The sequence below is a fragment of the Salarias fasciatus genome, chromosome 5 (assembly GCF_902148845.1).
Source record: "Salarias fasciatus chromosome 5, fSalaFa1.1, whole genome shotgun sequence".
Lineage (NCBI taxonomy): Eukaryota > Metazoa > Chordata > Actinopteri > Blenniiformes > Blenniidae > Salarias > Salarias fasciatus.
This window is the reverse complement of record NC_043749.1, coordinates 21,542,351-21,561,009: the sequence shown is the minus strand read 5'-3', so window position 1 is coordinate 21,561,009 and position 18,659 is coordinate 21,542,351. Positions and strand designations below refer to the sequence as shown.

General features: G+C 42.4%; 1 protein-coding gene across 1 annotated transcript; it reads left to right on the top strand.

Annotated features, from left to right (window-relative positions):
* Positions 1–5,505: 5,505 nt before the first annotated feature.
* On the top strand, positions 5,506–18,015 carry lactbl1b (lactamase, beta-like 1b). Its single transcript, XM_030091989.1, has 6 exons — positions 5,506–5,695; positions 6,975–7,081; positions 8,594–8,751; positions 14,431–14,678; positions 16,085–16,190; positions 17,037–18,015. Exons 1-6 carry the CDS (start codon positions 5,590–5,592, stop codon positions 18,013–18,015), a joined length of 1,704 nt encoding a protein of 567 aa, XP_029947849.1. The 5' UTR covers positions 5,506–5,589.
* The last annotated feature ends 644 nt before the right edge of the window (positions 18,016–18,659 follow it).

Sequence of the window (18,659 nt, the reverse complement as noted above, 5' to 3'; positions counted from 1 at the left end):
TTCTGTGGTTACAGGAGTTCCTGTAAAGACTAAGTCAATGTCTGACCTTAATTCTTTTTCAACTTTTTATTGTTTTACATATTGACACCTTCTCATTGACATATTGTCAGTCTGAAATTGCTTGTCAATAATTCTGAAACACACTGAGGATTAGTATTTTTTTTTAAATAACATTCTGTTTTGTGTATATGACTGGATGTCATGAGGAACAGGATCCCCACTTTAAAAGTCTGACACAACATGAACTCCATCTTTGGCCGGCTATTCAAATCTGAGTTGCATTTTCAAAAGTATCTTCCAGCGATCACACGTTTGGCCTGGAAAGACTGAATATTTTCTCTGTACAAACGCAAAGGAATTTTCCGAATCAAAAGAGTGTGAATGTGAGCTTACGTCAATGTAATGTTGTGATTCACTTCGTTCTTCTTTATCTTTTCAAAGTCCATGACTTGACAATGTCATGAATAAGACGTTGGTTCTTTCACTTTTCTGAAACCGTCCATTTAACACTGAAAGTGAATGTAGAAACTGCCTCTTTGTAAAGTTGAGGACTTGCGACAGTTTCCTGGAGACGTCCGCTGATCGTGTCTTTGTGCTCACTGTTGCGTTCCCTCTTGGAGTAAGCCAGTCCTCACTCACCTGTGTTGGAAAAAAAAAAAAAAACCCCACAAAACTTCTTTGGTCTTGTTCATGCCAAAATGATCTGTTTGCCCTGATTGATGTTGTGTTCAAAGACACAGTGTGAGCACCGGATCAGCAGCTTTTTGATGTCCTTTCGCCCCTCCCTCTGCGTCCGACTGCAGGAGAAGGTCATCTCACTGTGGTGTAGTTTGCCTGACATGCAGCGGGAGCCTGTTTCTTTCCCCGCTGCTGTCATCTTTTAACATTTCAGTGTCCCTGCCAGACGTGCTAGACGTGCTGTACGCTGCGGCTGCCGCTGAGCTCCTACAGCTGTCGGTGGTCAAGCGGGGGCAGGTCTCCATCGGGTTTGTGGACAGTGCGGATTATCCACACTGTAGTATTTCAAAGGAGTACACAACCCAGCTGTCGCTGGATATAAAACAGTTACTCCAAGAAAAAAAAATCCTTCCAAAAATATCTTCTGTATTCATCTTGTGCTATTTGTTTCTCTGTTATGTCACCATGTTGCAGCGGTTAAAGCTGCTCCGGCTCGTCTCTACAAGCTCTTTATTCCCTGCAAATCTGACGTGTCTGAGTAATAAAGCACAGCAAGCGGCCGGGAAGGTTTTGTTCTGAAGCAATTACGTTTTTTTTTTTTTTTTCCTTTCTCTTTCTGTGCAACAGCTGGAGCAGTGAAAACATGGGCAAGGTGGGGAGCAAAGTTCTTAGAGAAACCCCTGTGGATGGGGTTCAAGCGCAGGTAAAAGCAGCTCACGCACACACACACTGCATAAACTGCCTCACACGCTCCCACAAATACAAAAAGACAGAAAATGTACATTTAAGTAGAAACACATTACTGTGCTTTGCTGGTGTGTGTGTGCGTGCGTGTGTGTGGGTGTGTGTGTGTGTCTGTGGTAAAATAGGCCAGCTGCTGTGCTCTCCAGCGATCACAGGTTATGCAACCAGGATCAGTCTTTGCCTGCTTTCACACTTTCCACATCACATCATCATACCTATAATCATCAAAGCACATTATGGAGCTTTGCACAAACTATTTCAGCCAGTAATATCCAGTGATTAAGCAGACTGAGGGGAATGGCAGTGACTGGATGTACCCGCTGATGAGCGGAAAGCACTCTGGTCTTTATGTAAACGGTCTACTAGAAGATGACCGTTCAAATCAAACAACTTCGACTGATAATTGCTTATATGGAAAATCAATTTAAAACACATTTTGATATGAAAACACCGCAATGTTACCTTGAAATTCTATTATCCGTGGTGAAAGTGGATGATAGTTGAGTGGATTTCAAAATCACACCTATCCGAGGAATGGTAAAAATAAATCCCCTCTCAAAAGCTCAAAGCAAAGGGTTTGAGAAAACAGCTTTAATTTAAAGAAAGACCTTTATTTAAGGGAGAAAAGAGTGATTCAGTGATTCACAAAAAAGGAAAGTTGATTGCTTTAGTAGTGTCACCTTACTTTCACTCACACATATCAAACATGTGGCTCGTGGACTAAGCAGGGTGCGCCCAAAAGGAAGAGCTCAGACCCGGCGACGACAAGGCAAAAATTAAAAAGTGATAAATGGGAAATAAAGTGAAAATTAAATCCTTTTTTTTAATAACTGTCACATGCATCAAAATACTTAATAAAATCTTCACTCTCTCAAAATTACATTAGCAGTCCCTTCATATTGCCGAGGACAGTTTGTGAACTCTGCAGAAAATGTGAATCAGTCTGAACAGCATCAGTGTGTCAGAGAAAACTTTATTAAGAAAAAACTATTTCATATTTTCTGCAAAGTGTCCACAGTCTGAACATTCATCTATTGTCATTGCACTTTACTGTATGTCTTATTTTTTTCTCAAATCCAACTTACCTTGTTTATTAATGCAGTCCAATGTTTCCCTACAAAATGGTGTAGTGAGTGACTCAAAAAAAGCAGGAATAATTCCAACCTTTTACATTATATCACCAGCAGCTTATCCTTGTGAGTGCATCCGTGAATACATCCAGGTACATCTTGCAAGGCATCAAAAGATTCTGAGAAACATTCAAAAGATGCATTAACTACTCTGACAGAATTAGTCCGAGAATTCTTCATCAACTCAAGGTAAAGATGACACAATCCACTTTTAGTGCTAGATGAAATCAACAGGTGTAGCAGCCATCAGCCACAGTGTTAATCGTATGTATTCAAATGGTAGTTCATTTTTTGATTTTTAGTGTACTTGTCAAGACTGAACAAACCCAAAAGCAGAAACAGGCAAAAAGCGAGTTTATTTAAACAGAGTTTATTTAAGAGTCCAAGGCAGAGGGAGAATCCTGAGGGAGTCGAAGGTCGAATCCAATAGTCCAAAAATCCCAAATACTGGGAAAACAATAGAGGACTGTTAGACACAAGGTAAAAATACAATGAGGGAGAGGGTTTAAATATACAGACAAACAGGTGAACCACTTCAGGGGAACGAGCAGGACGGCTGCTCTGAGACACAGAATCAAACAGGAAGTGTAGCACAGACACAGACTTAATGAAGACACAGAAGTTCATTTCACAACTAATAAATAGACCTGTCTCGGCAAAAAAAGACAAAATAGGTTTATTTACAAAAGGTTTGTTCGAAAAAAAAAAAAAAAAAAAAAAGAGCCTCCAACTGATTAGCCTGTGAAAACATTTCGGCTGTGTTTGTGTGATTCGGTGTTTTTGATTGTGAGTATTATGGTCAAGAAACTGCAGTGCATATTTTGCTTGGTCATTATTTAAAGGGGAACGGTCGTTTTTACAATCTGGACCTTATTTCACATTCATAACAACAACATTTACTCACCCGTTTGACTTTCGTGTGATTTGCAGTTGGTTCGGAGATAATTAGATACTCCCATATCCATATAACGGCAGCGGGCGGGGCACCGAAATGCAGCCATTACAGACGCTCTTTTCTCTTATGTTTGCTGTGGTGTGGTAGATACATGTAAATTTGTTAAGTCGGCATCACTTAACGCTATTGGGAAGTCTGTAAACCGGCTAGATTGAGCAACTCTCCGGGAACTCTGAAGTGATGATGTCATCACACTGCGCCGTGGCGCACATTCACTCTGTTTGTTTACATGGGAGTAGCGTCTCTGCTCTGCAGTCAGACCACGGCATCTCGATCGGCTTTTTTAGGCAGTCAGAGTTTATTTTCAGCTGGTTGTAACTTTGGTACAATGGTTCCAGTGTGCATATATCCTGGCTGTGAAAGTAAAATGACCAGCTGGACGTCATTGAGCTCACAGGCTCCCACTTCGTGACGGGATTTATTGAAGCTATGGCTAATAGCGCTCAACATGGACCCCAGCATCAAAGTTCAAACTTTTCGACGTTTGGATTATCGCGTGTGTAGTGCCCACTTCACATCTGTGGACTTCTTCCCAGTTCAGGAAAGAAATGAAGGCCAGAAGATCCAGAGAATGAACCTCAAAAACAATGCCATTCCAGCGGCTGCAGGAGAACAGGTCGAGGTAACGTGATGCTAATGCTATTCATTTTTTTCTTTACTAATGTCCAGAGGCTAGGATGTTTACTGTTTAGTTAATTTGAGCAACAACAAAGGATGATACAAGTATATCTGTCAATGACAAGAGTTGTACATAAAAAGTACAATATTCTGTACACTGTTGCTCAAAAGGAGTAGGGACAAGTTTATAACACTCTAGCCAATTCTAGACATTAGTAAAGAAAAAAATGAATAGCCTTAGCATCACGTTACCTCGACCTGTTCTCCTCCTGTACTCCCATGTAAACAAACACAGTGCGCCAAGGCGCAGTGTGATGACATCATCACTTCAGAGCTCCCGGTGATTTGCTCAATCTAGACGGTTTACAGACTTCCCAATAGCGCTAAGTGATGCCGACTTAATAAATTTACATGTATCTACCACACCTCAACAAACATAAGAGAAAAGAGTGTCTGTAACGGCTGCATTTCGGTGCCCCGCCCGCTGCCGTTGTATGGATATGGGAGTATCTAATTATCTCCGAACCAACTGCAAATCACAGGAAAGTCAAACGGGTGAGTAAATGTTGTTGTTATGAATGTGAAATAAGGTCCAGATTGTAAAAACGATCGTTCCCCTTTAAATCCCTCTCAGAATCCCAAAGTGTCCATCAATCCTCACCCTATTGACCCTCATTCGCTGCAACCAAGTGAGCTCATGTCCATCTCATACTCTGGCATGGCTGCGGCGCGTGCCGGCCGAGCGAGAGCCATCTTTATCAGGACGTGCAGCTCGCCGAAGGGCTCCAAGAGGAGAGGAGCTGGACTGAAGTGAATTGATTCATGGGGATTAGGGATTAAGATTTCCCCGGCTGCTTTGGTGGAGTAAATCTGGGGATTATGATGTCAACAGCCTATGGCTGCCAGAGAGGAAATTGAATTGTGAGGGACGGGAGCGCCGATGGCCTGGGATTACAGCGCAGTCAGTGAGAAATCAGAGATGGACGCCCGGGTCTGTGCCTTTCTCCTGCTCAGGAAAACGTCCACGGGACACCGTTTACTGCCTTTCAGGTGTAGGGATAGCTTACCAAGTAGAGGCAACTTCCAGTTCATGTTTGGGATGTTAAGTGAGTGATCAGAAGGTTTGTGTGTCACTGGTAATCCTGCTCTGACCTGTGAAGCATCAGGTGGTGAGTACCATTAACAGCGAGAGGTGTCATGTCAACCATGATCAGAATCTGAGTTCTTTTGTCAGATGAAATCATCTTCAAGTTAAAAATGTAGTCCTAGAAAGTGTAATGAAGAGTGCACCAAATCAAATGTTTTAAACTTGTAGAACTAACAGTGTGTGTTGTCACGTGCTTGTGTGTCGTCCCAAAGTCGACTCCAGCTCCTGCTGCTGCTGCTCCCGCTGCTCCGGCTTCTTCTCCTGCTGCGGCTGCTCCCGCGGCCGTGAAATTTGACGGACTCACTAAAACCAACAAGATGAAGGTGAAATGCAGCCAGCTGGGTTTGGTGTTCTTCCTCGTTCTCTCAGTGGTCATGACAGGATGCTTTTTCTGGCAATACCAGCTGCCAAAACTACCGCCAGGTAAGAGCTGCAATCCCAGTAACAGCTGAAGGTTTGACCCACTGAGACGCTGTTGCTGTCGTGTGATTAATGTCACCCCAACCTGTCTGTAAGCTGCGACTTTGAGAGGTTTCAGGCCCTCCCAAAGGTTTGCGCATGCTGGACTTTAAAGTGACTCCATTTGTGCATTTTACACATCTCTTAGATTTGTGTTGACTCTCTTGAGAGTGCCAAGATTTGACATTTGGATGCAGAGAAATTACCCCCCGAAACAATACAACGGCCCTCTGTGACTGCGAATATGTGCGATCCATTAACCGCAGCCTCCGCTTTGCTATCTGATCTGACTGGAGAAGTCTACAACCTCAGTACCGTGTTGATGATCATTAGAGTGCTGCCTCCTAATTATGAGATCTCGGGCTCACAATTAAGAGATAAAACTATAATTGTAGGATCATTATCTTGAGATGAGTCACTGGATGTCTGAAATAGTGTCCTCAGTTGGCAAAGTGTCGTCTGCATCTCACCAAAAAAAACAGGCCAAAAGAGCAGGGACTTGATAATCGAGTTTTCATTTTCATAATGCAGCTTTTCTTTGAAATGAAAGATTGTTGGAAAAAGGGCATCATGTCAGAGACATGATGCCATCTTAACTACAGCACAAGTTGTGCTTTAGATTGTCCGTTCCTTCCAATTATATGCCGACACGTAAATGCAGCGCCTCATGTGGTTTCCAGACGTCATCATCCTCAAACAGAGCTCACAAACACAACACTTAATGCCATACAAAGCTGCATTTTTTTTAAAAAATAGGTGTATTTGGAGGGAAATAAATACTATTAAGCCCTTTTTAAGGAAAATGCACACCAGACTCCCCTGCAGGGCCTGATTTGTGTTCTCTGATGCTCGGTGATGCATTTATTTGTATTCCAGAAAAGTCATTTTTCATGTATTGTAGATCTTTAGAATAAAGGATGCCAATTTTGGACCAAAGCTGCTGTGAAACATATTGAAAAATCTGTATTCACGCAGAGTTCACAGCACGAGGGGGCCACGTTTCTTTTCATGAGTGGTTCACATGCTATAGATCTTGTCAGAGTGTGTTCCATAAGATCAGAGGAGCTCATCGGGAAATAAAGTGATTCGATGGAAATTCAGCCCATTCATTTACATCAAAATATGTCTGTCTTTGTGCAAGTTCTCCATTAATTCATTAAAAAGCAGTAGGATTCACAGCCGTCTGAACCTTTCCAATCTTTGCCTTTTCTTCATCTTTTCTTATTTGCAAACCGCCATCCAGATGACGCCATGGGCCGCAATGCCAAATCCGAAATGATGTGTCCTCGTTACCCCGAGCCTCTCCCTCTGGAGCATCCCATCCCCAGTCTGAAGGAGGCTCTGGAAAAGGTGAGAGGAGATCATCCCGGACAGGCTGAGATCTATGTGTGTGTGTGTGTGTGGGTTTTTTTTTTTTTTCCCTCCCTTCTTACCCCATCCTGCCCACTCCAGTCCAGGGAAAATTTACAGGCTCACTGGTAATCCTTAACGCCAAATGCCCGTGCAGTTGACAGAAGGAGATTAAAGATATGGTGGATAAAAAAGATGGATGAGGGTCGGTCTGAGTGAAACTTTGAGCTTCTGCATTAAGGAGCTGGATCTGCACTGGCACGCCCGCGGGAGAACTGGGAAACGTAGAGTACCTCATGCATGTTGTTTCTGATGAAGTGATTATATTAAATGAAGGAGGACACACACATCAACATCGAACATAGGCAATGAAGTGAAAGCGCAACAAAAGTTTGCCTGAGAAGTTATTGTTTTTACCTTTCATCGTCTTAATAAGAGCCATCTTTCATCTCTGCGGCCAACAAACACAAAACATCAAGCTGAGAGACAGTAGGAGACGCGACACTGGTCGACTTAAACTGTGGAAAAAGCCTGCGCCGTGATAATTCCTGTCTGTGTCCAATTTCAAGATAAATGTAATCTGTTTTCAATTATCTTTAAAAACCGAGTTTCCCTTCATAGCAGCAATAAAGCGTTTTCTCCTGACATTAACAAGAATAACCAGAGCGAAGGAAATCTATTGCAAATATGAAGGAGATAAATAAATCAAAAGTACATACAAAATGAATTACTTATTATACATATATTTTAGATACATCGTTTTACATTAACTGTAAACAACGGGCCAATCAGCACAGACATTGTGTTGTCAAGCTATCAAATCAACAAAGCATATTCATGTGATTGCTCCTGAAATTAAAAGCTCCATTTATGCAGCAGAGGTAGAGGAAATATCCACAATAGAAAACATTTGCATTCGTCTCTTCATCAATCTCCGGGTGGCTGATTCTGATCCCATATGACTGTGAACGCAAGAGAAGCAGACAACCGTACACACTCACATCGACGTACACACAATTTCTTACACTCTGGAAAGAACCTGGAGTACCGAGGCGGACCTCTGCACTCCTCTTTCGTTCAAAGAGAAGAAGAAAATCAGTCTTGTGGTTCATTTTTTAAATAAAAGAAACTTATTTCATAACCTTATGACATTTGTAAGATCATATGTTCAAAGTGCTTCATGATACAGCTACTAATCACATTATCAGTATTCATGTCAATATGCAAGGCGTTTCTTTAAAACATGAAGTGGAGGAATAAATATGCAGAATATGGAAACCTGGAAAGCAGCTGGCAAACTGTTCAGGCGCACTGTGCGAACAGGACATGTTTTTTTTACAGCAGCTCAGTTTCACATATCCTCTGAGAACCAGTGATCATTAGTAGTACCTTTCTTTAATCTGTTTCTCTATTCACTATGTTCTGTGTTGGGTATTCCTCATATCCAGTATTTTGAAAGTGAACATAATGTATCTTCACTTGGACTCCTCTGAGCCGCTGTGTGTCTTCCAGGTGGACGTCATGCTCCGACAGAGCATCAACCCCATCAGCCTCCCCTCTCTCTCCGCCATCGTCGTCTTAAACGACACAGTTTTATGGACCGGCAACTTTGGGCGGAGGAACGGCAGCGACCCGCTCTCCGGATCACCAAACGAGTACACAATCTACAGGTGAGCGCTGCACAGAAAGGCACGCCGCTGATCTGTGGAAGAAGTGCAGTAAACTTCAAGGTCACTGAGAGGGATAAGCAGGGAGAAGCAGGGCTGGAGCAATGACCGGACACTCTCCGCTTTAGCCATCTGGTCACTGTCGCAGGTTGTCACTAGATTTCCCGCATGCTTCTATCCGGAGCCAAGCCCAGTTGATCATGGATGAAGGCAGCATAGACAGGCCACCAGTCCTTCACACACACACACACACACACACACACACACACACACACACACACACACACACACACACACACACACACACACACACACACATATTTACACACTCAAGTAGCCACCAATCAGCCTTTCGGACTGTGTGGACTGAGTGTAACTGGAGGACGGAGCCCTGCACCGAACAGCCGCGAATCCTGGATTCTAACTGGAGGTTTTCTCACTGAATGGCAGCAGTGCAAACCACTGCTCCACCATGACACCAGTCATGGTATTATTATCTCAGTGTGAAGCCTTGAGATCTGGCATCTAAATGTCTGAATCTGAGTAGCCTGAGTTTAAAAAAAAAAAAAAACAAAAAAAAAACATTGGAATTAATAAATATTTAGATTTAAAAAGTGGAATGCTTTAGTGAAAAACCAAACATCCCAGAAACAGCGCTGAAGACTGAGTCACTTTCTCTGATGATCACTCATCAATCTATTAATGGCTTTGTCATTGTGTCCCTTGATTAAACAAATCAAGGGACACAACTCAAAAAATAAACTGTTTGCGCAGGGTGCTTCCTGGGAGCAGAGTGTTCTCATCATGAGAAAAACATTGTGCTGTCATGTTGATCCATCACGGCCAGAACATCCAAACAAAAACAACTGAGGCTGATCTAATGTGCAGAGGATCTCATGAATTTGTTTGAGTTGATTTTACTGCTGGATATCAACATCAATGCTCACAATGTAATAGAACAATAAATTAAATAAAAAAAATCAGTTAAGTTTTTTTTTGTAGTATGAACAGGAAAATAATTTGCGTTTGGAATACATCTGAAAAACAATGAATAGAAATTATTTATGACGGAGACCTCTGAATGTTAAAAAAAAACTAATTGAAATAGCAGTAAAAGAACGCATCCTGTAGAGTTGAGTGTATTTACCTCTTCATCAAAGAAACATAGCAGGAGAGCTCACTTTAATGAGCTGTGCTTTACTTGTCAAATTATTACACAAGCTGAGTAATTTCCCCCATGCTGCCGCGTGCCGCAGCCAATTGTCTCTAATCACACACAGCAATCAATACTGATGTGTGTGTGAGAGAAAACAAGAGAGAGCGATGACCTGCTCACACCCAAAACACAGCTGCCACAATTCCAGTGTCAGTGTTTTGATGCCTTTAGACCAGTGATAACCTGGAGAATTAGAGTCTCATTTTAGAGGCAATAATCACCGCCTTTATCCTCTTTAATCAAAAAGGTATACACAACATACACAACAACGGCTGTGTCGGCCAGAGTAGAGTCATGAAAAAAACAGGATGTCTGTGGAATGTGGAGGAAGCCTGCATTTCAAAAAAAAAAAAAAAAAAAAAAGAACAACTACGGAAACATGAAGATTTCTCAGATACAGATACAACAACTTTCATTCGTCTTTAAGCACCTTTCAACTAACCGATGTACCTCACATCAGCTGAAGAAAGTTGCTTTATATTCTGGACGTCGGTGTTTCTCAAAACCAGGTAATGAGTGCGAGAAGAAAAAGCTCAAACCCACTCAAACGTCACTGAATGTCACAGCGTTGCTAATATTTATGTTGTCACTGCTATAGATGTGATATTGCAAGTGTGTGTGTGTGACCTTGTGTGAAAACGCTGACCACGCTGTCAGTTTGCATCCGTCTCTTTGTTATGAACTAAACCAAACGACAATGACAGCCGCGGTCATCTGCCCCGCACACAAGTGTATTAGCTGACAGGCTGAGAGAGCAAGGCTGGGCAAGAATTTCGTGACCAACTTTTTTTTTTTATTTCTTTGTACTTTGATCTCTTTTCTCTCCGTCTCCAGTAATTCAAAGAGGCACTGTGTTTTTCAATTCGGTGAGGCATAGGCTGAGTTTTATTAAATGTGGGGTCGCTCACTTTGAACGCTCCTTCAGACTGTATGAACTTAGCCGTCTTGTAAGTTCGTTGCTTGACGCACCGGTCAGACACTTAAAGGATTACTCCACCCAAAAAACGATTTGGCCTCATTTTCTACTCACCCTCATGCTGAGAAACACTCTGGAGCACTTTTTTGACGTTTCAAATGCAGTTGGATATGTTTGGGGATTTTCGTTGTCAACAAACAGGGACCGACAGAGCCCGACAGAAAAAATGGTCCATAAAATCCACAAAACGTTCCCATTTTCCTTCATACTGCTCGTCCGCTGTAATCCAAGTGTCCTGAGCGCGTAATGTCCATAATTAATTCTTAACGAGGTCATTTAGTACATTTTAAGAGCCCAAACAGGGCGCTCTCATACAGCTCCATTGCATGTCTGCGCGCGCACCCTGAACTACGGAAGCCGCGGCAGACCAAGCCAGACGCTTGCGCGCTTTCAGCGACTACTTTTCTAAATTGCAAGCGTAGAAGAAGAAGTTCCACTGTTTATATTCTGCTGTGAGTGACCGAGCTGTGGACAATCACAAAAGTGATTGGCTACTGTTTTAAAGCTTTGAATTCGGCGTCCTGCTGAAAGGGCACAAGCGTGTTTGTAATGTAATTTGAATTCTTCACTTGAGGACCTAAAGCAGATATGAGATTAAAATGTGATTAATTAGATTAATTAAGTACAAATCCTGTAATTAATTTGATTAATTTTTTTGATCGCATGACAGCACTAATTGCAATGCATCAGATTGTTTGGTGTGTTGATCACGAGTGGTGGGTGAGAAGCTGTAGATGGTAGCTGTGTATTGTGTGTGTGTGTGTCCGTGTGTAGCCGCCGTGACAGAACCAATGTGATAATGTCTTTTCCTTGCTTGATGAACACCCTTATCACAAACTCCTCTGCTTTTGAGCCTGTAAGGTCGAACTTTCTGTTGAAGGATGTCAAACTCCATCACAGAAAAGCCTGATGACATGATTAGAGGTTATTTTCTCTCGCCATAGAAAGTTCTCCCAAAGCCACAAAAGAGGAGTGTGTTCATAGACTCCTCTGCGCTTCTGAAAAGCTGCTCTTTGTGTGCTTGGATGGTTAATTGCAGTGTTTATTGATGTTTCCCAAAGTCTCAATTAAAATCAATCACAAATTTGATAAATGGTTTTATTAAATGGCCCTGTATATTTTAGTGCTGACAGTGGTTATTCCAAACTGGCAGAAATCACCAGCAATTCCCACCTAAATATTGCTGACAATCACAGCAGCTGTCTACAGTCCTTTGTGTACTCCACAATAGATTTACAGCATTGAGAAAAAAGTCTCATTCCAAAGCGAGTACTGAAGGATTTATCGAACCTCTTCAGAAGTGCTTTGACATATTTAAAGCCTGTTCCGAAAAAGTCTGAAAAGGGCATTGATTCCGGGTTTTTTAATCATCAACCTGTTGCCACATCTGCCAGTTTTGTTCAGTGGAGGTAAACAAAGCTGGAGTGAATGATTGTGAAGTTTAATATAAGAAGCATCTTAATCCCAGGCTCAAGGGCACAAACCACCTCGACTCTCTCGTCTGACCCGATTTCAGCTTCCTCCCAGAGGTTTGGACTTCTCACCAGCTGGATTCACCCTTTGTGATAGCAAAGAAAACTTCTTATATGACTTATAATGCCAAATTCATACAGTTTGTTTTTCTTTAACTCCATCAGCCCAACTTGACCAAACAAGGATGAAAGTGTGAGGAAGCAGGTTCAAAGTCGGCTGCCATCTGTTGGGGTTAGCAAACAAATAGTCAACATGCTGGAAGTAATTAGGAGAAGAAACTTCAAATCATGAAACATTGATCACCTGTCAGATATTTTCAGGAAGGTAAAAAGAGAGTAGAAAAACGAGAGATGGAGATAATGGCCGCTCAAAGCCGTGGAGACCTTTCGAAAGAAAGGCTTTCTCTGCTGGATTTTTCTCTGCTCTGGCGTTTCAGTCTGTTCTTTCATTCTTCCAGACATGACCCAAACTTTACGTCCATAGGAGAGGGTTAGAATTTAGATGAATCAATCAAAGGAGGGGTTTTTCCTGCAGCTCAGCTGTGACCTTTAGCAGAGCGAGTCGGTATATGAGAAGGACTGATGCCGCCATTGTTCTACCGATCCCCACCGAACTCTCATGAATAAGGCCCAAGATACCGAAGCACTTCAACCTCTGACAGTTTGTCACTCCATACGTGGAGAGCAAATCTCATTTTCTTAAACATGAAGAACATGGATCCACATGCGACCCACTCAGTTGTCAAGTGTAAATGATTCTGCTGCGTGTTGTTGTTGACATGCCACCTCACACCTTCAACACGCGTCTTCCTCCCCCTCAGTTGCCCTTATTGCAAGACAAGATAAGGTGCAACACTATACCTCCTCTCAAACTTCATAATTTCAAAGATCACTGTCAAATCAATAAACGAAATGCTCACACTCTTCTGAATAATGGTCTGTATTTTCTCGGCAAGATGGAAAAACATGTTTTGTCACAAAACACAGGCCCCAAAACAGCTCGTTGTTTTTCCACAACAGATTTGTACAGAATACAAATTATGATGAAACATTAATTATATTGATTTCCAAAGGTGCTGGAAGGGGGACTGTGTTATTTTACCTTTGAGCCAGCCGTTGGCAGTCCTGTCATCGTTATTCATGAAGCTGCTGGCGGTTTCTCCAGGCTTTGAATGCAGATGATCATGAAAGTGTCTGGAAGAAGGCGAGAAGTACTTCTCTCCGACTATTGTTGTGTCAGAATAACAGTTCAAATCAATTCAACTGAACAAACTGATGTGGTCAAACCAGCTGGGGCCGGCCCCCGAGGTCAGCCCAGGACCTGCAAGAGAGAATATCTGAAAAACCTGCAGGGAGGCTGTTTACCAGCACGATGTGTTACGGTTATGAACCAGCCTGCTGGAGAACCTGAGGGCTGCATGTTTTGAAAAACAGGCTCAAGAGTTTTCTTTTTAACACATTTCAAACTGTTCTATCACCTGACTGTATCCTGTCTCATGACCTCTAAAAGAATTTATTGTCACAACATTAGATTGTATAATAAAGATAGGAACTCAGACCTGGAAGACATGCACGCTGGGTGAAAAAGACAAACAGAACAAACTTTGATATAAATGGTCCACCAAAGCAGAACTCACTAAAGTTTGACAAATGGAAAACTGAGGGAAGACGACTCAGTAGGAGGTAACATGAGCCACAAACTCAGGTGTGACATGAAAAAGACACATGGAGACCGAACAAAAAGCACTGAGAGGTGGAGTTCACAGAATCATCACAAGTCAACAGTGCAAAAATAGAAAAGGGAGCACGAAGGACTCGAAATGAAATGAAACTCTATCACAGGAACAATGGCAGCTGGGATCTCTGGGAATGAAGTGAGAAAACCAACAGGGGCAGGAGAACACTGGAGCTCTCCTAGAAGACACACAAAAAGTTTTTGATCCCACAACGGATAACATCAAGCAAAATCAATCAATGACACTTGGTTAATTTTCAGCATGTTGTGATCTCTGTTTCAGGATTGCCAGCCTATCCAAAATCTTCCCAACTCTGATGCTGTACAAACTGTGGGAGGACGGGAAGGTCGGCTCGCTCGACGACCCTCTGGAGAAGTACGTGGACAACTTCACGATCAAAAACCCTCTGGGGAAGACACGAGACTCGGAGCTGAAGTACGTGACCGACGGCCTGATATTTCTGGACAGCGGGGAGGTTCAGATCCGCTCCTCCTCCGTCACCCTGCGCAGGATGGCCAGCCAACTCTCAGGTACGATTCCAGAGAGCTTCCTTTAAAGATATCAGCGCTCCAGACAGAACTCCTCCTGTACCGACTGCTGCAACATGAATTTGAGACCTAATCAGTCAAAAAGCACTTCATTTACCCTGTGGGTCACTGATTAGGTCTTTGACCCTTTCCTTTGGGAAAAGAACATCATCTCAGTCAGAATCTGCAAGCAAGGCAGTGGACAAGATAAAGGAGACATGTTTTATTCAGAGCTCAAGTGTACCGACACGCCCTGACACCAACAGGTGAACGTCACTGTGAATCGAAAACATGTTGCAGGAAAAGGAGAAATTGAAAAAAAAAAAAAAAAAGAAAAATAATGGGTTTTCTGAATATATAGTAGAGGATCAAGGCTACAAATATTCTGATTTTAATCTCTCCTGAAATTCAATAAAAAAATGTTTTTATTTCTGAGAATTATGTGCGGTTGTCCTTTTAGAATTATGACTCTAATCTCAGAATTGACTGATCCTTCAAGTGGGTGATTGCCACTTTTTCTGAGAAAAAGTCAAAATTCTGAAATTATAGTCAGAATTGAAAAAAATAGTAAGAGATTTCCGATTAATGTCAGAATCACTGAAAAGTGTTTGTTTTTCTGGGGTGGCCCTGATATTTCTAGTTAAATGCAGTCCATATGAATGCAGTGACATTTCTTCTTGTAATGTTCTTCTGTGGAGGCAACCTCAAGTGTGTCACTACTTTATGATAAAAATTAATTAAAAAGTATATAAAAAAGAACTATTATGACTAGTAAAGGCACTAATGCATCACTACAAAGTGACACAATTGCAGAGCATTTCATAACAAACTGACCTGGGCCACAGGGAATTACAGTTGTCATTAATAGAGAAAATGGTGGTCCGGACCTGCTTTGACACTTGTCACTTGTTTCCATTTAAAGCAATCAATATGCATAGAGACGTCAGGCATTATTCAAAATGTTGCTAGATGTTGATGCATATTCCATTTATACCATCCTAATCCAACCTCAGTCAGAAATGACTAGCACAGCCATCACGGTTCTCTGAATAATATAACCAGTAGAGGCAGAAATACTAACATGTTGAATGATTGTTGTTTTCTGATCAAAACAACTAAGGTTTTCATGCTTTTATAGACTCCTGTTTTGTCAAAAAAGAACCATTTCAGGGTTTCAATATGCCATACAACAAGACACTAAAACATATCTTCAGAAAGTATTTGTCATCAAGGTGTCGTGGTTAAACAAAAGCCTCAGAGAATTTGTTCATTTGTGAAATGACACAGGCACATACCATCTGGCAGCAGTAAAAGGTAAAGATCTTCTTTTTTTTTTTCTGTGGAGCACAGACAGCAGAAGAATGATCAGGCATTCCGCATTTCATTAGTATTTTATTGTTTTGATCCAGGTTTGCCCAGGAGACTCCGGGCCACGAATCTGCTATGGAAAGGAAAAACACAATCTGCAATCAATCTGCTGCAGGATGATGTCCTTGTTGCAGATCCAGGAACCAGGTATGAAGCACCCGACTGCTTCACTGCCTTCGTCCTTTAACGAGTCCTGCTTTACTAGAAAATGTGACAGTACACAGAAACATATTGTCAGAGCGACTTCTCTGCTTTTGCCTGAGGGGGTTATTTAATGAAATTAGAGCCTTTCTGCACAAAAATAGGTCTCTAAAAAATACATACATTGAAGTTATAGGTTTTTGATGAGTTTATTTTCTTTAAAACAAAATTTTACATACGACATTGAACTGAACTGAAAACTGCTGCTCCTTGTCAAAGGAAGGGAAGAAACAGTCAAGAACATTGCTCACTGCTAGGATAAAGGTGTTTATAAATCATTCCGGATTTACCTTCAGCAGGGTCAAACAGCTAATTCCCATTCTAAGCGTTCCCATAGAGCTGAGCACACCTTGATGCTATAGCTTCATGGTTGTATTAATGCTGGATTTCTTTTCTAACATTTGACCATTATATTGAATTGAGAAAGCATTTTGATGATGTTTCTAGAAGTATGTAATGTGTTTTGTCGAAAACAACTTAATAATCAACAAGTATTGAAGAAAACTGTCTAGCCACTGTTTATTCGGCCCGTGTGCCACACAAAGGTGCAATGATTCACTCTGCCATTACGTCTGCATTCAGTTCAAGAAAAGAAGAAACAAAAAACACCTCACATTATGACATTAATGGGAAAGTAATCAAACACTGAAGACCTTGGCCACAACTAACTGTTGATCAGTATTTCGCGACTGAAGTCCAAAAAGTGGCACTATTTTAAACTGGGGTTAGGGTTACAACTGTTTTTTTCTTTTTCTTTTTTTTTTTTCATTTCTCTCCTTTAATTCCTTTTAGATGTCACTACAGTAACTTGGCCTTCTCTCTACTTGCTCATGTGATGGCGGAGCGAGTGGCGGGAGTGGAGTACCAGCGATGGGTCACCGACAACATTTTGGACCGCCTGGGGATGGAGGACACCGGCTTCGACCTGACCCCGGGGCTGCAAAGCCAGCTGGCGGTGGGCGTCTACTCCAACGGAAAACCGGCACCGCTGTACGACCTGGGCTGGTACCGGCCCTCGGGTCAGATGTACTCCACGGCCGCAGACCTCGCCAAGCTCGCCATGATGCTGCTGGGCTCCTATCACCGCAAGCTGCTGGAGCCGGACTCCGTGAAGATCATGCTCACGCCGCTCTTCAGGTGCGACAAGGACTACTTCGCCAACCGCACCGGGACGCCGTGGGAGGTGAACGAGCTGATGGGCTACGAGGTGCTGCGTAAGGACGGCGACCTGGATGGCTACTCCGCCACTTTCTCCCTGGTTCCCAGACTGAAGCTCGGCCTCGTGGTGCTCATGGCAGGCAGTCGGCCTCAGAGCCAGGATGTGGTCTCAAAGGCGTACAGTTACATCGTGCCGGCCATAGAAAAAGCGTTCAGAGATGCCAAGAAGGTCCTCACTGCTCCTCCGAACCCGGAGCCTTACGTCGGCTTTTTCACGTACAGCAACATCACTTTCTATGAGATCAAAGTCGGAGCAGATGGAGTTTTGAGCATGCAGCAATTTGGTCCTCAGATCGAAGAGCTCATCCCAGAGAAGTACAGGACGATAAAGCTCAACTACCTGGTTGAGCGGGTGTTCAGGGTGGTGTTCGAAACAGAGTACCCTTGCATCTTACGAGTTGGCACGGCCTCAGTGTCCCTCGAAGCCCAAGACGGTCAACTGTTCAACTTCTACCTGTTTGATAAGCAGGGTTTATCCCCCGGTTTCGATGCTCCTGGACTAAACACGTATAACGTGGTCAGAATAGCCAGAAGGCCAACTTTCTCCACTTAAGCTGCAGCGCTGGTGGCTGTGGCCCACAGACAAACGGTGCATCCTGGAGATTATAAACAAATAGGATGCAGAGAACATTAATAAATGAGGGTCATTCTGGCATCACAGAGAGGACTGAGACAGACAGCGTCATGTTTACCCAGCTGTATAATGTATGAAGCAGAAAATGAAATAATTTCTCAGCTGAATGATGTATACAAGTACCTTGCCTGCTCCATTATGCCTCTGAAATCCATTTTCATCACAGAGAATTGAACAAGGGGCATGGATATTCGAAGGCATTATGATGTGAATTGTTGTCTATCATTGCAAATGGGAGCGTTTTTGGTTGATACATATTCATTTTCTTTGTGATGCTCCATTTCAGGTGAAATTAGAATTTTTTGTGGTGGAAAAATAACATGACCCATGATGCTATGCTTGGAATACTGCAAAATTGTTGATGAAACATCAACAGTTTTGCATTTACTCGCTAAGGCAGTGCTGATGATTGCATTTATTGGACCAAAAAAGAGGAATTTTTCCACTGATTTTCTTTTTGGTTTGTTTATATTGTGCTTACGCTGGTATTTCTGACAAAAAGCCCAAGGATCTCATGCTGGTACGAAATGTCAGGCAATGCATGTTGGATTTTTTTCAGTGTT